This window comes from Lepidochelys olivacea, assembly GCF_965140295.1.
Source record: "Lepidochelys olivacea isolate rLepOli2 genome assembly, chromosome: 1".
NCBI classification, from domain to species: Eukaryota; Metazoa; Chordata; order Testudines; family Cheloniidae; genus Lepidochelys; species Lepidochelys olivacea.
In genome coordinates, this window is record NC_140411.1 from 124,220,758 (window position 1) to 124,245,714 (window position 24,957).

Sequence of the window (24,957 nt, forward strand, 5' to 3'; positions counted from 1 at the left end):
CTTACTGCCCTTGAAAATCATCCTATCTATCACAATAAGTTCATGTCTTTAGTTTCAATACTCTCTTATGCTTGGACAGCAACTGCTTATTTCTTCAGGCTACCCTTTAATTATCACTTCTTTAAGGATTCCCAATGATTCATCTTTCTCTGTTTCCTCTCTTATTTGTTGCAATTTACTGTTAGCTATGGGAATTGACTTTACCATCAGATCTACATAGGCTTGCATTTCTCTCTCTATGTCTTCTCTGTGGGAGCTACTGCTCTGGAAAGTGCCTCTGTAGTGAACATGAATTTACCGGGCGTGTAGGTCACAACCAAATCATACTTGCAGCTTTATCATCATTCTTTGAACCCTTAACAGTCATTTATCAGTTTTCTAATCAACACTATCAGGGGCTTGTGTTCTGTTTCAACTTCAACTGTCTGTCCATAAATATATTGATTAAACGTCTCCCAGGCAAACAATATTCCTAAAAGCTCCTTTTAGAACTATGCTTATCTGGTTTCTGCCTCAGTCATTGATCTGGATGCATATGCCACTAGTTGCCAATAATCCTCATACTTCTGTAAAATCACTGCCCCAATCCAAACTGTAAAGCATCAGCTGAGATTTTAATAGGCCTTCCTGGTGCATAGAACTTCAACACTGATTCGTGTATCAGTTGTTGTTTTAAACATTCCCATGATTCCTCCAGTTCTCCACCCCAATACCATTCATTTTTATTCTCTAGACGTTTTCTTAAAGCTGCTGCTTTGGTAGATTAGATATGAATTTTCAAGATAATTACCCATTCCCAGGAACCGTTGGACATCTTTCTTTGACTGGGGATGTGGCATCATTTCAATGGCCGAAATCTTCCTCTTATCATATTTTACACCTTATTTAGAAATAATCCCCCCAACAAAAGTCATTTCTGTAACTCCTAAAACACAGTTCTCTCCTATGTTGTGATTTGCAGCTCTAGCTGCATCCCAGCCTTCCCAAAGTCTACAATCATGCTGCTTTTTCATTGAGCCCCAGATGATGATGTGATCCATTGAGGTGTCAACAATCATTAATACGTTCATAGATCATATGTATGCTTTTGTGGCACACTTCAGGGGCTAAAGCTGTGCTGCAGGGTAAGTGTAAGAACCCATACCTTCCAAATCGAGTATTAAATGTGCAAAGTTTTGAGCTTTCTTCAGTTAATTTTAGCTGCCAAAAATGTGAGGATGCATCCAATTTACTGAAATACTGAACATTTGCAAACTGAGCCATAATCTCTTCTCTGATTGGTAGTTCTCTTTTTATAGCCTTGTCTCTGGGATCTAAGCATGTGCGTAGCTGCCCGCACTTTTCTCCACAATGACTAGGGAGCTCATCCATTCTGTGGGCTCCTCAAATTTTTTGTATTAATTATGTTGCTTCCATCCTTGCAAGCTCAGCCTTGAGTTTATCATGGAGTGCAAATAACACCTTTCTACATGGATGGATAACTGGAGGGAGCTGCTTGTTTTCTGGACTGTATGTTCACCCTGCAAGCAATCCAACCCTTGAAACAGGTCATGATGTTCCCGAAAGAGTGCCTTATAAACCAGGTTCAGTATGATCTTGTAGTGAGAGCACATGTTTTACCAGACTGAGTTTCTCATATGTAGTCAGGGCTAAAATTGGTGTCACCTTCTGTTGACACTACAGTGAACAGATGTTTTTATGGTTGATGCTAGCAGTGCATCTCCCCTTCATTGGTTTATTTGTTCTAGAATAACCAGTTACTTTTATTATTGTTGGTTCCAATTTTGGTCTTATTTTCAGTCTCTCAATCTTGTTCAAACAGAATATTAAGCTGAGCTCCTGTGTCCAGTTTCAGTGGAATAATTGTTCCATTTACTGTCATAGGTAGTATCCAGTCCTTCTCATCAGGCTTGTTAGATCCCAGTACATCTATGAAAAACTCCTCAATCAGATGGTCTTTAAATGACTACACTTGACTTTTCTGCATTTTGGATCTGCAGAATTTTGCAAAATTATTTTTTTCCCTTACATTTTTGACAGAGTTTCCCAAAGGCAACACACTGTTTGGGGACATGCTGTGATCCACACCTTCCACATGACCATCTGTACCCACTCTTCTCCCTAGCAGTGGTTTTCATAGAGAGTGGTTGCACTCTTTGATTTGACCTATTCTGGCAATATTCTTTTGTACTTAATACATGGATAACCTCTTCTAGCGAATTCAGTTCTTTGGCTTGTGCTTTCACAGTTTTTGCTGCCCTGCATATTTGGAGAATGTTTTCTGAAATTAAGACTCCTTCACAGAGCAGTTTCTTTCTTAACACATTGTCTTTAATGCCACAAATGATTCTATCTCTGACCAGAGACTCTGTCAGCTCACCAGTCATAGGTTTTACTGAGTTTCCCTAATTCTCTGACATATTGCTTAATGGTGGCATAAGTTTTTTTGCAAGCCTGTAAAAAGATGTTTCTCAAAGGTTTCGTTCCTTTTTGGCATGCAATGTTCCTCCAATTTAGTCAGTATTTTACTTAACTTTAAGTTTGAAGAAGGTGAAAGCATGAAGTTGTTATAAATATACAATGCTTCCTCCCAAACAACATAAGACAGATGATTTCACTTTATCGTTTTTCTCCTTTGCCCCTGTGGCTGCTAAATACAATTCAAATCTGTCTGAATTTTTTCCAGTTCTCGCAACATTGCCTGACAATTGCAGACTGGATGGAGGTTGCAGCACATCTATTTTTGGCTTTTTCCCCCCTTCTTAAGCTAGTCAAGCTACTATATTGCTTGCCAAATACATGCAAAAGCCTCTGTGCCTGGTGCTCCATGTGCTTCTCTGGTATGTCCCTTTGTCTCTGCTTTCAGTTGCATATAAAGAAGTTAACTTCAAAATGACTGCAGATTCCTTCCCATTCAGCACCTCTGACACCATGTAAAGATCTTGGGGTTCATTAAATAACAAGCCAGTGACTGAGGAAGGAATAAAACTTTAATAAAACAAACTGGAGAGCATCTCTGGTGAGCTGCTGCACACAGCCATGTGGTGTTCCCCACCCCTGCCGCCAGGGAACATCTCCAAATTCCCACATTCACAGCACAGTCCCTTGTGAGGGAGAGTCTCCAAATCACAATCGTTCATAAACATATCTTCACAAGCTAGCCTCGCTCTCCTTCTAGGTGCAGCCAGGTAACATAATTGGCCCCTTACGCCCACAACATCCATTCAGGACTTGTATGGGGTACACACCCCATCACACTCCCTCATTCATTCCCTTCCCCTCACTCTTTTGTTAAAGGAAGAAATCATCTGAGCCCCAACAAAGGTGATGAGTGTTTTTTTCAGTTTGAAAGCTTATGTGCATTAGAAATGTGTGGTGTGTGTTCCAGCACCTTGTTAAAATTTTAAGACTTTATGTCTCTCTTCCCTCTTGATTGCCGTGGGCAGCACGGAAGCTGTACAGCTGAACTCAATTAAGCTAATTTAATGTTCTATTGCCTGTCTTGACCAGTTTAAAAAAACCCCCACAAATACAATGCAAGATAGAGCACATACACACTTCACATTCCTTCTCAAATTCAGCAAGACAGTTCCAAATTAATAAGGCAATAAAGACTCAAAAATGGACACTTTGAAAGCAGTTTTTACACTTGGTATTGAAAATATCACATCCCTATTATTAAAATACCTAAAATACCTCTACCTAAGAGGAGTCTGGACAAAAGCATCTTTTATAGTTCACTATGTCACTTAATTCCTAGAAGAGCAAGCAGCACTATCCAAGTGGTAACATTTCTATCTCATGAATTCTTAATGTAATGCAATTTATATTTCATACAGTACTATAGCTGTACAGTCAAACCTAATGATGAGAAAGGAAAGGTTATTCAAAAATAAGAAAATCCAGCCCAAAAAAACTCAACCGCAAAAGATATTTAAAATTATTTAAACAACTAGAGAGGTAACGCCAGGGATAGTACTAGAGGGCCAACACTTAGTTTGAGTTAAAGAAAAAAAAAGTTAAGTTTTCTCCTGTTTTTTTGTTTGTTTGTTTTTTTAAATTTCAATTAAAACAGTAATTTGGTTTGGAGTTTAAAAAATTTCTTACAGTGACTATAACCTTCTATGCCACCTTCACATCTCCTTTGAGGCTGCTGTAAGATCCTACTTCATTTGCAATATTGCAGAAATTGTAGAATCCACAATATTAGACTTCCACCGCAATTTAGTTTCAAATGAGCTCTGCACAGTTCACAATTCTGCATACGTTTGGAGGTTTGCAACACACGCTGTTTCCCCATGAGTACACTAAATGATCTTGGAGAGTTTGGGGCAGGGCTATAACCAGGGCAGCGTGAGTAAGGCAGCCACCCAGGTTGCAAAGCCATGGGAAGGGGAGGGGGAACTGGAGCAGTAAAATGATGAAAAAAATGGTAAGGGGTAGATTGCTTCAGCAGGCAAGGTATTGCCTGCCTTACTTCTGCGCTGCTGCTGACGGTGGCACTGCCTTCAGAGCCGGGCACCTGGCCAGCAGCTGCCGCTCTCTGGCTACCCGGCTCTGAAGGCAGCACCGCTGCCAGCAGCAGCACAGAAGTAAGAGTGGCAATACATGCTTCCTGCAGGGCTCTACCCCCTACCAGGTTTTTTTCATCATTTTTCCAGCCCATTTTTCCACTCTCCCTCCCTCCTAGCCTTGCACCCTGGGTGGCTGCCCCACTCACCCCACCCTGGTTACAGCCCTGTAGTTACACCAAATTCTCCAGATATCCAAAAAAAAAAATCACAGACATAACATAACAGTTGGGCGTTTATATCATTGCAGCAATTTTTCCTAAATGAATGGGTCTACTGTGCCTTACTGCTATTAATAAAGGTCCATTATTACTTTTCCACGATTTTCCATCTCTTGTCCGCAACTCAGCTGCAATTATTTGATGATCATCCTGCAATTCAGGTAGAGTCTTAGGCTGGTGGCAGCCAGTGACTAAAACAGCTCCCCGGGCAAGATAGAGCAGCCACAAGACTGTGATATCTTACGCTGGCTAAAGTGGTTCCAAAGGGACTATTCTACCAGACAAGGATCCTTACCTAAAAATGTCACTTCCCTGCCTGCAGCCAGCCCCTACCTGCCCCTTGTACCAGATTTACATCAGCCCACAGTGCTCCTTGCATCAGGAGAACACTTCAGATATTTATTTAGAGCAGCTTTAAGGTTACTTGAGTTTTTTCCAGTAGTACTAAGTGTCCTTTCCAGGGCTCAGGATCTGGCCTATGATTTCTAATCTGACACTGTCCCTTTAAAAGGCTAAAAAAGAGGAGAGCTTCAGGCCAGGTTTTTGTGCATGGATTTCACGTTTAGAATTCATCCTCATTGGATTCAAATCCATGCACGTTCAGCATCTGGATTGGGGAGGGCAAATTACGGCCTGTGGGCTGGATTTGGCCCGTCAGGACTTTCAATCCGGCCTGAGGGATTGCCAGCCCCGTGGTGCCATGGGGCTAAGACAGGCTCCCTGTCTGCCCTGGCCCCACGCCACTCCCAGAAGCAGCCGGCACCACGTCCCTGCGGCCCCTGGGGGAGGAAGGGGTAGAGGGCTCTGTGCACTGCCCTCACCTGTAGGCACCACCCCCCCACCACAGCTCCCATTGGCCAGGAACGGAGAACCACGGCCAATGGGAGCTTCAGGGGTGGTACCCGCAGGCGAGGGCAGCGCGCAGCGGAGCCGCCTCCCTCACCCCACCCCCAGGGGCCACTGCTGGACATGTTGGCCACTTCCGGAAGCCACGTGGAATTAGGGCAGGCCGGGAGCCTGCCTTAGCCCCGCTGCATGCCACTGCCACCCCGGAGCCACTTGAGGTAAGCGGCGCCGGGCCAGAGCCCGGATCCCAAACCCCTACTGGACCCCAAACCCCTGCCCTGAGCCCCCTCCTGGACCCCAAACCCCGCACCCCCTGCCCTGAGCCCCCCTCCCACACCCCGTAATCCCTCCCGCACCCCAACCTCCTGCCCCAGCCCTACATTCATGGCCCTGCATACAATTTCCCCACCCAGATGTGGCCCTCGGGCCAAAAAGTTTGCCCATCCAGATTAACCCTGCCTAGTGCCAGGTCTCTTGATCTGGTAGCTCTGGTACATGGATTCTTTTTTCATCTTCCACCGCTAACAACGTGCTCAAGGACCAGAGATGAGCAAGGCAACATATTGCTGTCTCCTCCAATCATATGGAAGGCTGGCAGGGCCAGTAGTTTCTTCTCCTCACCTTCTCAGAGAGGCTAAAGGAAAAAGGAATCACAAAGATTCTTCACTGAGAGGAGATGAGCTGCACTGGTGATCTTCACCCCATTTCTTGCCCAGACCAGGAGCTGACTAACTATTCTCTTCCCCCTTACCTCACTAAAAGCATGGAAATGGGAGCCAGAGTGAGACATCCTACTCCCAGCAAGGTTGGACAAGGAGAAGCGGGGGGGGGTTCTGCTTTGTCCTTTCCAACAAAGGCTATGAATACTCCCTCTCTCCTTACATAGTTGCCACCAGTCCTCTGGCAGAATATGGAGGGATACTCTGATCTGCACACTGCTACCTCCATTTTTAAGCAAAAATAATCAGTGGTATAAGTACCCATGCTGAGTGCACTGATCTTTGATCCCTAGCTCTACCTGAGCACTGGGAAAAATCTCCCTCAACATCGGCATACCTTAATTGAGCCTATTCAAATCACTTGCTATTATGAATATTTGGCATATTAAGAAAATATTTTATTCAGTTTTCCCATCTAAGCATTGCATAAAAAATGACTCTACTTTGAGTTCAAGAAATTAAACCTAACAGATGTATAATCATAATTTAAACTTGTTTATAACATGACTAGAATATGGAAGAAAATTGAACTTTTTTTCCATTAAGTAATAAAAATTGTGACCATAAATCTATGTTTCATTAAGTAAGCCACTGTAGGATTTTAGAACTCAACAATGCACTTGTGTGTGTCTATATTTTAATCAAAGAATTCAATTACTCAATGTTACTCAAGATGCTAGATTATTAAAACATCATTTTAAAGATCATGGGAGGATTTTTTTTTTTTAGGATTACCTGTAAAACAGGATAAGAAATTGAACCTCTGGTTCCTCTGATAAACCCAGTATGATGTGGGGTTCTCAAAGAATTTCAAATATCTGCTGGTATCATTTTTCTGCCATTAAAATTGATATGTTGTTAGTTTCTTATGTATAATGAAATAACTACAGGTTTCAGAGTAACAGCCATGTTAGTCTGTATTCGCAAAAAGAAAAGGAGGACTTGTGGCACCTTAGAGACTAACCAATTTATTTGAGCACAAGCTTTCGTGAGCTACAGCTGTAGCTCACGAAAGCTTATGCTCAAATAAATTGGTTAGAAATAACTACTGTGTTGCACTTTATTTTTAACTTTATAAAATACTTTGTAAAACAGTTTAAAATGGCAATTTCATGTCTGTTTCTGATAACATGATATTTAAGTAGCATAAATAGTTACAAACTGTGGTTCTCTCTATTAGATTTTAATTTACAATAGCTAAAGAGAGGCCTTATTTAAAGGAAATACTGAACAAGGCCACACAACTAATTATTCCTCCCTACTAATGATCTTCCCCCCTACATTAAATGTATCAACCACATACATCTTCCTATGGAGCTATAACTAATTATTTGCCTAATATTAATATAATTTGCCTAATTTATATAAATCCTGAGTACCCAAGGACTAGGTAGTAGGGTGTAGTATCTTCTTCCTCTAGATCACTGATTTTCAACATTTTTTTACGTGCAGAACCCGAAAAAATTTTAAATGGAGGCACGGACTTCTTTGGAAATCTTTGACAGAGTCGGCGGACCCTCTGGGGTCCATGGACCACAAGTTGAAAACCACTGCTCTAGATCACCAGTTCACATCCAACCCAGTAGCTGTTTGGTGGCCTACATAAAGTAAGTTGGAATTCTCAGCCCACTCTCGAAGTAACATCACTACCGGCATCCTTCTTGGCAGTCTCACAGGAAAAGCTAAAGAGCAAATGGCCATGAAGACTTTAATACCTTTTTTGACTCCTAGAGCTGGTAAGTCTGTGTTGAACTATATTGGTGGGGCTGTGTAGAAAATGTTTGCATTGATGCTGCCCATGCTAAACAGAGAACTTCAGTTTCTAGTTCTATCAATCCAAAACCCTTTATTAATCATAAAATCATTTTCAAATGATATATATTACAATTAATTGTATTATATTTATTATAGTTAATATACATGTAATAGGTAACCATAATATTAGCAAAGTGTGAAATACTAGTATATAAGGACAGAAGGGCAAAAGTCAAAGATGTTTTACCACCACAAAGTTGAAGGATACAACGGGATCAGTATAAGATTCTATACATGTTAGTTTTACTGGCGTATGCTCTGTCTCTAAAAATAGCATTCTAGTGTTTATTGAATTTGAGTTAATGTGATAGAATTAATTATTTTAATTACAGAAAGACACACAAGGGTTAACTGAAAAGAAAACTGAAAGAAGAGTGGGTATAGAATAGAGATTGATGCAAAACCAAGACACCTTCTCAGTAAACAAATGTAATAAGTTATCAAGATTTCATTGCACTTAGCATCAATTTTTCTGCTTGACCCTTTCAACTGGAAGTAGGACTTCGTCATATTTCTTTACTGAATCCTTAACCGTGAATTTTCTGAGTTTAAATAATTTAGTATTTTCACTCAGAGGATTTTTTTAAATGTGCTATAAGTGTTTTTAGGGGCAATATACACACAACCTTAACTCTAAAAAATGTGTGTGTTGGACCTCAGATGTTCTTGTCAAGTGCTGGAAATGGCCCACCTTGATTATCACTACAAAAGGTCCCCCCACTCTCCTTCTGGTAATAGCTCATCTTAAGTGATCACTCTTGTTACAGTGTGTATGGTAACACCCATTGTTTCATGTTCTCTATGTATATAAATCTCCCCACTGTATTTTCCACTGAATGCATCCGATGAAGTGAGCTGTTGTTCATGAATGCTTATGCTCAAATAAATTTGTTAGTCTCTAAGGTGCCACAAGTACTCCTGTTCTTTTTACTTTCTCAATGTGATTCTTTGAAAATCAACATCAATTCAATATTTCAGATGTCTGTATCTCATTACAGATATCTTCATATAATAACATCAAACATATTTATGTCTCAGCTTTTCTGTATCACTTATCAATCATGAAGGGATCACAGAGGGCAGATATGAGAAGAAAAATATAGTTAACCTATTATACATTATTCTTTTTAAACATACATTTGTTTGATTTTCTGTGTAGTTGCAGTGACTCACAACCAAATGAAATACTGCATACTTGTCAACAATTCTACATCATGATACAAGTTTTTTACTTTAATTCCACACATCATAAGAAGTGTGGAGTTCACACACGCACACAGAGTAGAAACAAATGCCAAGGTTCAAAATATAAAATGTAACATGGTAAAGTGTGTTTTTCAAATGAAAAACCAAGAGAAGAAGAAATTAAAACAGGAGCTATTTCAATAAAATAAAAGCAATAGAAACTCCAAATACGCCAGGGTAACAGATCAATATTTGAGGAAAAATCAACTTAAAAAAATCAATGCAAAGTTATTGAAGGAAAGGATGGTCACACGAATAAAGGAGACTTCAAATGGAAAATGAAGGTGAGATGGCCATAGAAACTAAATGGATTTAAGCACAGTTGCAGAATGCCAGCTCATAAGCGGACAAAAAGGTTATATGCTAGAACATTGGGTGTCTGTGGTAAATATAGCAGAGTCCAATAAAAGCAAAATGATTGTGAAGGTGATTTTCCTTTTACAGGAGGCTGGTTTGAGTTGGATATTGTAGAGGTGGGGGTTGGTTGGGGTTTTTTGGGGGGTGGGATGGTTTTTTTGCATATGTAAGATGTGACCAATGAATCTATCTTTACTTGTATTGCAATTTAAAAATAAAAATGCTTAACATGTTTTTAAGAAGCTGACTACAAATCAATATAATGACAATGTCTTGTCATTTTGATACTAAACTGGGAGGAGTGGTAGATACGCTGGAGGGGAGGGATAGGATACAGAAGGACCTAGACCAATTGGAAGATTGGGCCAAAAGGAATCTGATGAGGTTCAATAAGGATAAGTGCAGGGTCCTGCACTTAGGACGGAAGAACCCAATGCACAGCTACAGACTAGGGACCGAATGGCTAGGCAGCAGTTCTGCAGAAAAGGACCTAGGGGTGACAGTGGACGAGAAGCTGGATATGAGTCAGCAGTGTGCCCTTGTTGCCAAGAAGGCCAATGGCATTTTGGGATGTATAAGTAGGGGCATAGCGAGCAGATCGAGGGACGTGATCGTTCCCCTCTATTCGACATTGGTGAGGCCTCATCTGGAGTACTGTGTCCAGTTTTGGGCCCCACACTTCAAGAAGGATGTGGATAAATTGGAGAGAGTCCAGCGAAGGGCAACAAAAATGATTAGGGGACTGGAACACATGAGTTATGAGGAGAGGCTGAGGGAGCTGGGATTGTTTAGCCTGCAGAAGAGAAGAATGAGGGGGGATTTGATAGCTGCTTTCAACTACCTGAAAGGGGGTTCCAAACAGGATGGCTCTAGACTGTTCTCAATGGTAGCAGATGACAGAACGAGGAGTAATGGTCTCAAGTTGCAGTGGGGGAGGTTTAGATTGGATATTAGGAAAAACTTTTTCACTAAGAGGGTGGTGAAACACTGGAATGCGTTACCTAGGGAGGTGGTAGAATCTCCTTCCTTAGAGGTTTTTAAGGTCAGGCTTGACAAAGCCCTGGCTGGGATGATTTAACTGGGAATTGGTCCTGCTTTGAGCAGGGGGTTGGACTAGATGACCTTCTGGGGTCCCTTCCAACCCTGATATTCTATGATTCTATGATTCTATGAAGGACAGCAGATCTAACAGACAGTATGATTTCTACCACAGTGCAGTATCAATACTAGGTACAACTTCTACTTGTAGGACAACCAGTGTAAATCCAAAGTAACTCCCCTTTGCGGTCAACACAGATTTACAATGCTGTAATAGAACAAGTGGCAAAGAGTCCTGTGGCACCTTGTAGGCTAACAGACGTATTGGAGCATGAGCTTTCGTGGGTGAATACCCACTTCGTTGGATACATGCAAATGGAACAGAATTTGGTCCCTAGTGTGAAATTCACAAGAATATGGTTTGGGTGGATGATTATGCACTTTAACAATGCACTTAAGTTTCTAAATCTGAATATTTTACTTCATCAGAACACCATTAGTTTCACACTATAAAATTATCCCCACAATCAAAATGGTGAGAGATGGACAAATTGGCTTAGGCAAAATAAGAACCAAACTAAACTTTTGCCCATTCCCTGGACCGAGCCTTTTTCACTGAAATCCCAGTTCCAGGGAAATCCGAGATATTGATTGCAGCACTGAGCCTTTTCCACCTCCACCACAAAGGTTTCAGAAATGGGAGTCACTGAAATCCAAGTTCCAGGAAAGTCCAAGAGAATGACTGCAGCAGAGACCAGTGCACAAGGGTGAAGCTAGTTCTGCCATAGTTAATGAGCTGCTGCTGGTAGCACAAGTTGGGAAGAAGACAACAAAGATAAATGTAAGATGCTACACTTAGGGGGAAAAAAAAGAAGTGCAAAAATACAGAATGGGGAATAAATGCTTGGCAGTAGCACTGCTAAGGATTTAGGAGTTGTGGTAGATCACCATCTCAACATGAAGTAGCAATGATATGTTGTTGCAAAAAACCAAATGCAATTTTAGGTTGCATTAACAAAGGCATAGTGTTGGATCATATTAAAGAAGTTCTGTATTAAAATCACAAATGAGTTTGATTCCCCAGAGTTTAAATTCCAGGGTATTACTAATTAAGAGGTCTCTTGGTTTTTGGTACTGTTTCTCTCCCTCTATGTATGAAACTTGCAAGCTGCTAATTGTGTTAGTACATTCTAAGACAGAGTCTGTTCTCAAAGCAATTCACACAGAGAGAGACCCAAAACAATACTCTAACAACAGAAACAGCACCCAGAGACTCCCCGCCCTTTTGTTGTATTAACAATTGTGATTAAAATAGAGATAGAGGATGTATGTGGATGGATGCTTGGTGTGGATAATAACTGAATGATCAGGGAGGTGCCAGCCTAAGAATCCAGTGTCCATCGGCTGAAGAAGGCGTCAAGTGGAAATAACCAGAGGACCCCACCCGGAGGGCAGACTGGAATCCACCCAACAGCCTCAAGAATGGGAGAACCAAAGAACAAGATAACATCTTGGAGCTGTCAGGAATGTGCTATCTGCTGATTGATTCAGCAACAGCATGATGAAGCAATTCCCATAGACTGGCATAGGAAGAAATTCCTATAAAAATAGACTCTAAAAAGTGAGAACTTTGGGGTCTGATTCTGCAAACCAATTTCCAGGAGCATCAGATGAGCATCTGACAAGGCCCTGCTCCCTCCTCATGTCCAGGCCACCTGGCCAGTGGCTTGGCATGAGCAACTCTAAGGCTGGTAACTATGACAATAACCTTGCAGAACCTGTGTGTGTGTGTTTGTATGAATGAATGTGTGAATAAATATGAGATTGAATGGAATGTTATAGCTATAACTAACTGCTTACTATGATTCTTTCTGTATTCACAATAAATGTGGTATTTTGCCTTTTTCCCTTTAATAAGATCCTGCTGGTTTTTATTTTATTGGTACAACATTTTGGTGGAGAATTGCGAAAGGGGGAATATTGGTAAAAAACCTCAGTTATTGTAAATATTGGTGTGCACACCGCCAGCTCTAGTGAACTAGGCATTTCTATTAGGTTAACCAGACCTGCTGGCCTCCAAGAAGGTAGCAGGGGACCTGCTGGCCTCCGAGAAGGTAGCAGGAAAAACAGATTAAACCAGACCTGCTTTTTCCCTTTAATAAGATCCTGCTGGTTTTTATTTTATTGGTACAACAATAGCATGCAAAACATGGGAAGTGATAGTACCGCTCTACTTAGGCCTCAGCTGGAATACTTTGTCCAGTATTGGCCACCACTGTATAGGAAGGATGTAGAGAAACTGGAAAGGATCCAGAGGCAAGTGACAAAGATGATCAAAGGGATGGAATGCAAGACATCTGAGCAAAGGCTGAAGGAACTGGGTATGTTTAGTTTGAATAAGAGGAGATTAAGGGGGTTCATGTAAGTGGTCTTCAAATACTTGAAAGGCTGCCATAAAAAAGATGGAGAAAAGTTGTTCTCTCTTGTCACAGAGGGTAGGACAAAAGGGAGTGGGGGTTCAAACAACAGTGTAGCAGATTTAGATTAAATCTCAAGAAAAACTTCCTAACTGTAAGAACAGTAGGACTATGGAACAGACTGCCTAGAGAAGTCACGGAAGCTCCTTCATTGGAGGTTTTCAAAAGGAGGCTAGATAGCCATCTGTACTGGATGGTTTAGACACAACAAATCCTGCATTTTGGTGAGGACTTAAAATAGATTGCCCTTGCAGTCCCTTCTACCCTTACAATTCTATGATTCTAAGAAAGGGCCATCAGAGTGGGAGTGCATTCTAGGGAATGTGAGTTTTCCATAGAGGATCCACTACAGAACATGACAAGCAGGAAAAAACTCTTGCTTGGTGATGAAGATGGCCTTGTGTTTATACAGACAACTCAAGAGGGCACCAAGAAGGTACGGTTCTGAGTTTAGGTAAGCTTCTGAAATTTTGGATCTTTATCCAAACTTTCATCCATGACAAAAACTGGACAAAGTTTGGGCTGCATTGGCCTCCCTCCCCAGTTCAGAGCTCCCAGATATGGGAATAAATTAATGTAACCATTTAAATGGCTAATCCTTGCGTAGCTGGTTCTTTCCTAACTTGGCTTTTCCTGTTCATGTTAAATGTTATTGGTCAGATGCAACATGTTACATAGTCTTTGAACACAGGTAATTAACTCTCTTAGACCATTTTTCCTAAAGTCACCTTGCTTTTTTTTTAAAGGCAAATTCAAAAGATAAATATTTTACAATGTCACAGTGAATCAAAACAGTGAGCTATAAAAATGAATTAAACGAAGATCAGAGAACACTAAATTGATAAATGGAAATGAGTAAAACAAAGGGAAAGTGTAAAAGACAGAAAAATGAAAAGCAGCAGCAATGTACAAAATGGAAAGTACTGAAAGATTATCTCTGTAAGACTGGGAATTGATTTCTCTGACAGCGAGAATGGAACAATGGAGCACTAAGAACTGAGAAATCACTACTCTAGAAGCCACAGTTTTAAATGCCGCATGTAAGGTAAGTCACTGTTTATCAATTATGTCACTCACATTCTGCAAGTGATTCATGGGGAAACCAGATAATCATCATATTCTGTTGGAATGTTGATTGTCCCCTTTGATTTCTGCCATTTAAAAGTTTCTCTGTTTGTCACTGAAACAAATACCATTTTGAAGGCAGCTAACTGCTGATACAATGAAAGACTTTACCATTTTGCAAACTCAGATATAGAATAAAAAATAGTTACAATGGAAATATGACAAAAATAATTTTTCCAGTTTTTTATTGCTGTTTCTACCCTTGAATCTGCAGAAGTAGTTCCACTGAAGCACACATCTCAGGGTAGAATCGGTCCCTTAATATTTTAGCAGAAAAAAAACAGCTACAGTTATTTTAAACATTTCTCCTAGGAACAATAAGAACATGCATGCATTTCCAGGCTTTATGGTCTAGTGTCTGCAGTCTCAGTCCCTGAAAGTTTTGTTGGCTGTTATGACTTGTGAATTCTTCACGAGTAGCCTCTAACTTGCAAACATCTGCACACAAAAAAGCCCAGTCACCACACAAATTCAAAACCTAATGTTTTTGCAATTGCTAAGGACTGCATACATTTTGGAGAATAAAAGCGGCATTAAAATGTATTAAGGTTATTTCAATGATGTGCTGCATATATTGATGCTTTTAAATCAAAATCCAATATACCATCCCCCTTCACACTTAGTGTATTGAGATAACACATCTATAAAGTACATAGAGCCAGTTTTAGCCTCATAAATAAACCTCCACTCCTGAAGTGAATAATCTAAACTTTTAACCCTCTGTCAAATGGCATCTGTCTCTGTTATTGAAATTGGATTGAAAGAAAGGTATTCCTTATCTTATTTAGCATTTTAATGAGTAACAGTATGAAAAAGATCATGATGATGGATAGGGAAGAATAATCAGCAAACCAGACATTGCCATTATGAGACACTCCATAGACCTGATTCTCCTCTCACCTGCACCAGTGAAAATCAAATGCAACTCAGTTGAAGTCCATGGACTTCCACCAGTATAAAAGTGGTGTAAATGTAAAAGGAATTATTTCCTATGTCTCATCTTTTAGCTACAGCATATTCATGTTGTTATTTACAATCCAAGAAAGACTTGTTGACTGGCAAAACATAAATCCTGTACCATTTCTCATATGTCTACCATCTTGAGTCATGATATAAGATATTTGAGTTAAACTGGATATCTAGTAGCCTTGGAATAAATGTTTAAAGTTCTTCATTCCTTGACTTCCCTCATATTAACTCAAATCCTCTCCTTCCTCCCTAAAGGATGCACTGTAGGTATTTCAAATTGTCATTGTTTCAAAAATAAAAGTAATGTTTATTTTACTGTTTTACATGTGCAAAAGATTTCTACTTTGTTCTGAGGTATCTTAGAGAAGGGAATGATCAAAGTGACTTTTTAACTTGTGTCAGTTATTTGCTTTTGACTTGAGATCTTATCCACCAAGTTTCAACCCAGACTGGCTTTGTTACAGAGCCAAGTTAAAAAATATAATGGAAATACCACAAGATTCCTATAGAGAGAAATAACCAAGAGCTGCTCAAATACTATGGAGGCAGTTAGTAATAACCTACTAGGATCAGTTGCCACTCATTCCAATTTCCTTCAACATATTTGCGAGTCTTGTTTGTGCCCTAAGCAATGTCTGAAAGTACTGGAAGGTTTCAGATTTGGAAAGTATATTAAACTGCCAAAAAAGATACAAAAGCAGACACACACACACACAGATACACAAAGCGCATACACTGGCTTACCTCCAATATGATAAGCACATAAACGCCTGCTAAGATGATTGATGCAATTGTTACTTGTGTCTCTATATTTGCATGAAGGTACTGATGCTTCATGGAGAGAAGAACAATTTCAGACTCCTGTAGGAAAGCTTGAATGTTTACGGAGATTGCATTACTGTAGGAAAAAAAGAAAAGTTCTGCTTCCTTACAGAATGAAATAGCAACTGTTGTATTTTTTAAAATACTGTAAAATTGTTTCATTTGTTAAAATAAAAAATGTAAAGCAACTTTTATGATACTTGAATATCAGATTGTAAATGCCATGTCTTGGAATGTAACTTAAGTCCAAGAAGTGGATAGGAGGACTGTATTGTAATTACTTTTAAAAAACTAGGAAAGTTTATATTTTACTGACAGTCTGAAGAATTAGAAAATGATGGAATTTAGTAGTTTTGTTTAAAGAAAATAAAATATATTTTCATAGCATTCGTCATCAGTTTATACAAACTTTTATTACAGTTGGTTTCTGCCAACCTGTTAAGTATCTCAAAGATTCTAGTTGTGATAACTTGTTCATTTCGTCTTGAATTTAAAGGTAGAGTCCAGTTGTATAAGATCTGCAAGAAATTCAATTTAACAACACCAGTAATTAAAGATCAGTAAAAGCGGTGCATGGCTGTTCAATTTTTCTACACATTTTTATTTTGGTGTCTACACAGAGTGTGTCTAAATTCTGGTCTACATCCAAGATGTATGGAGATCATTGACCAATAGAAACTGCAGCCAGAATTTGGTCCTTTACATAGAGAAATGACTACAAAGAACTCAGGAAAAACAGCTTCTGCAACATTATATGTTGCTGCACATTGATATGTGGGCAAGTTATCTGAATGCACACTGGAATGTGTATTTCAAATATGGGTGCAGGGAGTCTCTCTCTTTGGAGCCAAAAAGGATTTAGAGAGACAAAGTCCAGTCAAAAATCGTAGCCGAGATTCCTCATTCCTGCTCTGTCCCCTTGTCTCAGAGGAGCAGCACAAAGAATGAAAAAAGCAGTCTTAAACACCCAGCTGGGGATACCTTTGGAAAAAGGAACCCCTGGTGGCATAAAGTCAACATAGAAAATTTTTAGCTACCTGCCCTCACCCCAGTGTCCTGGGCAGACCAGGGAAGTGTCCAGCAAGAGGTGGGTGACTGGAGCAAACGGTACTCTGGCTATCCCAAGCTAGCAGAAAGATCTCTTGGGGATTGTTACAATTGGTACAAATTATAGCATCCCTCCCATCAGTAAGAAATGCTGATTTAACATTATAATTACCTCGACAACATTGTGCCCAGTGATGTGACTTGATGAGCTAATGGACCTGCTTTTATTAGCTTATCCATAGTAACCATGAGTTTGTATGCAGTTACAATGCTGATGATGAAGGTGTGATGCAACAACAAATCACAGGCCACCCATATACACAGAATCACCCCCCAAAAAGTAGGTGTCTATGGTCATGGTTATTTTTTAAACTATGTTGCTTCTTTTAATTTTCATGCATTACATGTGCAGACACATTAACACACATGATAGTACTCTGATTTGTCTCTCCCTTCAGTTAATCAGCTCGTTTTTCATAAAATCTGTTTGCATAAGTGCAAAAAAGCACCTTAAGTCTGTTTCTTCGTGTGCTTCTTTCCCCCAAAACCCTCAAGCCAAATTTCACTAATTTGATTTCTTCTTAGACAAAAGTGCTTGTATGTTAAGTGTCATGTCAGACAGAGTTGTCCCCAGAGCTCATTAAGTTCCAAAAAGAGGGGTTAAATGCAATGCTGAAAGGTCAAGATAAAATGTAATTTTACTATTTACGAATAACATAGCCAATGCCGACATCAATGTACATTTCACAGCAAAAACAAAAATCCATGTAATGTTGATGGAGATAACCCAGTATCAGTAAAAGAAAGGAATCTCAAAAGACATGACACAAAATTTCCAAAGACAATGATATGCAAAAACCATAACCTGCGGCTGACGTCTCCTTCTAGATCCAGGGTCTTCTATGTGCCCAATTTGCATTACTATGTATTCCTCTGCCCGCCGATCAACCACATCTGCTGCAAAAGGTCCTCCTAATTCTAACTTCAGCAGGGCGGATTCACGAAAATCTGTAATATTTATAGCTGATGGAAAATCCGTTAAGGGTTAAACTTCCAGTGGTAATTATGTAGGATTACACATTATATTGAAATACAGTATAGTACTTAACTCAAACGGAAAATGCAATATGAGGCAGTCTCTCAAATGCGATCTAAACTATTCTCAGAACACAACCTATGTAAAAAGATTCCCACCCTGTGAAATGCAGTTATCACAGGTAGCCATTTTTTTTTTTTTAAAACCGTGGTGCTAGAAGCCAACTTCTGGAGCAGCTGTGAATGTGGGAGGCAACTGTATCCCCACTCCTTCCAGTTTAAGTTACAGGCTGTTTTGTTGCTGTAAACTTGCAACTAGATGGAAAAGGAAGTCCATGTTGTCAAGAACGAATAATAAACAACAGGTCTCAGAGGAGCAGCCATGTTAGTCTGTATCCGCAGAAAGAAAAGGAGTACTTGTGGCTCCTTAGAGACTAACCAATTTATTTGAGCATAAGCTTTCATGAGCTACAGCTCACTTCATCGGATGCATGTAGTGGAAAATACAGTGGAGAGATTTATATACATAGAGAACATGAAATAATGGGTGTTACCATACACACTGTAACGAGCGGTTTCAGAGTAACAGCCGTGTTAGTCTGTATTCGCAAAAAGAAAAGGAGTACTTGTGGCACCTTAGAGACTAACCAATTTATTTGAGCATGAGCTTTTGTGAGCTACAGCTCACTTCATAGAGTGATCAGGTAAGGTGAGCTATTACCAGCAGGAGAGAAAAAAAATCCTTTTGTAGTGATAATCAAGGTGGGCCATTTCCAGCAGTTGACAAGAACATCTGAGGAACAGTGGGGAGCGGGAGGAAATGAAAATGGGGAAATAGTTTTACTTTGTGTAATGACCCATCCACTCCCAGTCTCTATTCAAGCCTATTCTATTCTATTTAATTGTATCCAGTTTGCAAATTAATTCCAATTCAGCAGTCTCTCATTGGAGTCTGTTTTTGAAGTTTTTTTGTTGAAGAATTACCACTTTTAGGTCCGTAATCAAGTGACCAGAGAGACTGAAGTGTTCTCTGACTGGTTTTTGATTGTTATAGTTCTTGACGTCTGATTTGTGTCCATTTATTCTTTTGCGTAGAGACTGTCCGGTTTGACCAATGTACGTGGCAGAGGGGCATTGCTGGCACATGATGGCATATATCACATTGGTAGATGTGCAGGTGAACGAGCCTCTGATAGTGTGGCTGATGTGATTAGGTCCTATGATGGTGTCCCCTGAATAGATATGTGGACACAGTTGGCAACGGGCTTTGTTGCAAGGATAGGTTCCTGGGTTAGTGGTTCTGTTGTGTGGTGTGTGGTTTCCACCAATTACAGATGTCATGACCCACAGCTCCTGAACCCAGGCCTGTAAGGGTCCTGGGAAAAGTCACACCTCATGCTCTGCTCCTGCTTCCCAGGCTTCACTTCCTGGCATCACAACCCACCTTGACTCCCAACATCTGACTTGTGGTTCCTAACCTCCAGTTTGTGTCCTGCCTCTGACCCCCTGCTATCCTGACCTGGCCTGACTCCAGTTCCTGAATCATGGTTCCTAACCTTACCAGTTTGTCTCCTGATTCTGACCTCCTGGTATCCTGCTGACTCTTGACTCTGGCTTTTAGCACTAGGTCTGGCTGCCTACAACCCAGCATGACAACAGGCTTGAATGACACATTTGAAACCCCGGTTGCCATTTAGAGCAGGAGGCACACATTGATTTGGGCATCATGTGGGCCGCTCAGTAAAGATGTATATTCAACGTGCAGCCAACAAAAAGTTAGGATACATAAGGAACAGGATGGGAAATACTGAAAACAGTATGCTACATGCTGATGTAACTAATCTGGAATTTGACTTTTTCACAATTTCACTTACAAATTTTCAGCATTGAGGCTGTGGTTCAGCAAAGCACACGTTTACATTTAAGCACATCATTAAATACTACTTAAATTATGGAATTTATAAAAGTGCATAAAAGCGTTGCTGAAGTAGGGCGTTATCACCCGACATTTAATGGAGGCATTTTACAAAGAGATGTAAAAATGTTGCAACATTATTTACAAATTCATTGCAGCCAATTAATTTGTTTTCCAGAAAGACGTTTCACTGCCCATAGTACTGAGAGGTTTGCACAAGGAAAGAAAAAAACACACAACTTAGAATTTTTAAAGCATTCTTACTAGTTTGAATACCTATAGGAGAGCACTTTAGCTGACTTTTAAATGATCTCTAGTAAAATAACTGAAGTTATCCCAGGTTGACCACACTCTGAGTGTTCTAATACAGAATGTTTGGGTTTGATATTTGAAGTTCCTACATCTTTACAAAGAATTAAAATGTTGCACACTCATTAGTGCTCAAGAGAGAGGCTGAATGAGCATGGACACTGAACCACGCTCCTGTGCAAAAAAAAAAAAATAGGTCTCTCCACGTCAGGGTTTATTACCAGTGCATAATGAGGACGCATGTACCTCTGTACCCTGATTTGTGGAGAGAAGACTGCAGTCTCCAGAGCTGTCAGAACATCCAACACCTTTCCCAAGCAATGTATCCACTCAAACGTTTGTTTAAAAGGGATAATTACACAAGATGGTGAATTAAAAAAATGCAAAGCAGCAATGAAGAAGTCAGCACTTGTTTCTTTAAACAAATTCCAAACAGGAAAATTCACATGTTGTCCCTAGCAAACTTGACATTACATTTCTCTTCCATTGCTGCAGTTTTCCAGAGTTGCTTGCTGTCACAGTTTCCACACTCCAGTGCAATGGCACAAATCTTTATTGAAACCCTATCAACAGCTCTAATGAGAGGCATTAATCATTGTCCTTCAAAAGTCTTGCTGACCTGTATTCATTAACCTAATGACTTGGGGCACCTTTGACAGCCATTATGTACACCATTATGAGTGCAGTCAATAATTTATTTCTACAAAAAAGCTTCAGGTGCATATAATTATGACAGCTTCCTTCCACACAATACATCCAACATAAATCCTCTAATTATACAGATGACACATTCAGGAGCTACTACAGAGGAAACAAAGTCATCAGAAAAAGGAAAACTTATTTTCAAGGTATGCACAATGGTGCCTTCATACAAAATATTTTCTTCCTACATAGCTTTATTATTCATTTGTCACTGTTCAAACATGAAACCATAAGAAAAAGTCCTAGCAAGAAGGTCCTATATTTGATCACACATGAAACTTAATAACTTTCACAGGTCTAAGCTGAGGAACTTAAATTGAAATCCCATTGGGGTTATCTCGTTCCAAACAATACTCAGTCTCATCTTTTTTTCCCCTGTTATGTCACTGCAGATCATAGACTGCATCTAAGACACAATCTGATGTTTTCAAAACACTTCTGCTGTGGGAAAACTACAGCTATGCTTCTGAGTCAAACTGGGATAATTTTCAAAGGTCTGATTTGAATGACGTCTGTTCATTTTAACGATTTCAGTGCATTGCTAACTGGATTCATTTCAGAAGCTTATCAAAGCAAAGTGATGCACAAAACATTTGCAGGGAAAGACCCAACTCACACTGAGCCTGGAGTCAAGGTTCATTATCCTCCGTGCACCCGGAGAGAGGAATTTTTCCCAATAGGGGAAACTGGCAATTTCCTTTCCACCCAACAAGCCCCAGGACTCTTTCTTACTACAGCTCCCTCACCGCAAAGCACAGGAAAAAGGCAGGGGGGTATGTAGGAGTTTCTGTGGTGGCTCCACAACACATGGAGGTTCTCTGAGAAGGGAGACTCCTCCACTGGCTTTAGCAGCTAGCAGCACCAGCCTCTTCCTGGTGGGGCGGGCTGAGGTGGGCCTTAGCGCCCCCTTATATGGTGCCCCACCCCCAGCTCCTCTTCTTTCCCCCCCGAAGACCCGCCCCCAGCCAGGCCAGAAGCTGGAGCCAGGCAATGGTAAGAGCTGCCCAGGGAGCCTGGGCCACCCTGGGGAGCCCCAAACCTTCCACCTGCCCTGGGCAGCGTGCCTCGGGAGTAGGGAAACCGGCTGGGGACTGCTCTCAGGCACCCCAGCCCCTCGCCCAAGGCAGGTGGAAGGTCCAGGGCTCCCCACAGCAGCCTGGGTTCTCTTGGTGGCTCTTACCATGGCCTGGCTCTGACTTCTGGCCTGATCAGGGGGAAGGACCTCAGTGGGAAGAGGAGGAGCAGGGGTGGGGCCACAGTTCTGGTGCCGGTAGCCCCCCAACTTCTACATGCTCCTGTGGGTGTCCCCAAATTGGCCGGGGGCCCTGGCCATGGGCCCGCGTGTTAATCCACTGCCGAGCACACCAGGAATCCCCAGGTTCTTTTGGGAGTACAGGAAGTATTCTGATTCCTACTTCACCCACACACCTACATTCCCCCGCCCTTGCTATGGCTAGCAGTGCATGAAGCCCACAAGGTATCCCATAATGTTTAGCAAAGTGCATCAGAAGACCTAAGGGGTTCCAAAGTAACTCCATGCTAGGAACTCTGGGGTTTCCTAGCATATATAGTTGTTACAGAAACCCTGAAACTTCCCTTGCTAACTCCCTCAGCCATATGAGCTACTGACCCTCAGCTGAGCAAAGAACTGGACACAGCAGAACCCTGGTACAGGAATCAGGCCTCTTGTCGTCTCAGAAGAGACCATGGATTAGAAGGGAGGCAACTTTCAAAATTATCCTTTCCACAGAGATCAAAGATGGGAGCAACGGCCAGCAGTTCCCCACCAACAGTAGGAGTGGGGCCACAGCCACACATTATCTGGGTGCTCCTCTAGAGGTGATACCAGGGATGTTGGGGGAGGAATGAATGAAGGGCAGCTATGAGTAGGAGGTTTCTTGGGGGATGGAGGGAAATGTTTCCTTGGAGGCTTCAGTTTGTTAAAGTTCACGGCCCACTTTTTGCCTAATATTTGTACTATTAGTGCATTTAGGGTTCAATCCTGCAGGGTGCTGGGCACTCTGGCCCCAATCCAGCAAAGCACTGGGGTACATGCCTAACATTAAGCATACGCCTAAGTTCTTTGCTGGATCAGAGCTAGAGGGCTCAGCACCTTGCAGACAGTACAAATGAGTACAAGGGGACACTTAACATTTGTTCTGCAGCAGGAAATCTGAGAAGTACACACTGATTAAACAGAGCTACGGCAATAAAAAAAAACCCAAAAAGGCAGACACAAAAGACTAAAAAATCCTACTGCATCTCTAGTCAGTCACCAAGACTATTGTATCTAAGAATGGGAAGAGGGGTGGGTTAATTGGTTATTGTTCAGGGAAAGGAAAAACGTTTTTTGATATTACTGATGAACATCTGCCCCCAGCTCTTAATGGCATGATGATTAAAAGGTTTTACAATGACCTCTGCCTGCTCCATGACTGAAGTAATTGCATTGATCATTCAATCTGTGATTTCGAAACTCATGCACCTTCAGCCATAATCACGATAACTAACATCCTCAACTTCTCTCTCCTCTTTTTTTCCTTCTCATTAGCTTATATCTTCCTCCCCCATGTCACCCCTCCCCCCATACACCAAAAAACTCTAAATATTTTTGTTGAAAATCACTGACCAGAAACACTTTGGCCTCATATCTTATTGGTCAATTTAAGAGATAGTTGTGAATTGCTCAGAACTTAGCCACAGGATGAACCTCAAATATTGCTAATATTTATACAGTGGTGGCACAAAGACACCAACCAAGTTGGGGCCTCAAGTGCTGGGTATTGTATCAACACAGAGTAAATGGCACTCCTTCCTCCAACAAGCTTACAATCTAAAAAAGACAAGACATGACAAACAAACGGGTCAAGGAGGATGGACAAGAACTGGAAGTCATGGTATATGAAGAAAATTATAACTTAATTGGTATCACAGAGACTTGGTGGGACAACTCCCATGATTGGAGTACCAGCAATGAGGGATATAGCTTGTTCTGAAAGGTTAGGTATGGGGGGGGAAAGGAGGTGGTGTTGTATTGTACAACAAGAATGTATACACTTGCTCTGAGCTCCAAGGGGAAGTGCTGAGTCTCTGAGTGAGGATAACAAGGGGAAAGAAAAGAGCGATGTTATGGTGGGGGTCTATAACAGACCACCAAAACAGGAAGAGGAAGTGGATGAGTCATTCTGCAAGCAGGTAACAAGATTAGCTAACACACATGAGCTAATATTAATGGCAGATTTTAACTTTCCTGATATCTGTTGGAAGACTATTGCAGCAAAACCTAATACATGCTTCAAATTCTTAGAATGTGTAGGGGACAGCTTTCTGATCTTGAAAGTTGAGGAAACAATTATGGAATCTACATTTTGGATCTGGTTTTAACCAAAAGAGATGAATTAGTTGTAAACATGAAGGTGGTCGGGAACTTGGGGAAAGATTGTGATCTGATAAAATTCAAGATCCTATGGAAAGAAGGACATGAGAACAGCAAAACAAGGACACTGGACTTCAGAAAGGCAGATTTCAACTAACTCAGAGAAGTAGTAAGCACAGTCCCATGAAAAGACCAATTAGAAAGAAAAGGAATCAAAGGAGGCTGGCAGTTCTTAAAAGATGTAACACTAGAAGCTCAACATCAAGGTATTCCGATACAGAGGAAAGATAAGAGCCACGCGAGGCCAATGTGGCTGCACAACAAGCTTTTTAGCTATCTAAAAATGAAAAGGGATACATACAGGAAAT

At 40.9% G+C, this 24,957-nt stretch overlaps 1 protein-coding gene across 1 annotated transcript in view; it reads right to left on the bottom strand.

The window, feature by feature from the left end:
• OCA2 (OCA2 melanosomal transmembrane protein) overlaps positions 1-24,957 on the bottom strand; it is a 307,809-nt gene that overhangs the window by 207,844 nt on the left and 75,008 nt on the right. Inside the window, exons 7-9 of the mRNA XM_084637780.1 lie at positions 18,118-18,275; positions 16,641-16,723; positions 16,128-16,281 (exon numbers count right to left, since the gene is read on the bottom strand). Coding sequence (XP_084493906.1) covers positions 16,128-16,281; positions 16,641-16,723; positions 18,118-18,275 — 395 coding nt within the window. The remainder of the gene's footprint in view (positions 1-16,127; positions 16,282-16,640; positions 16,724-18,117; positions 18,276-24,957) is intronic.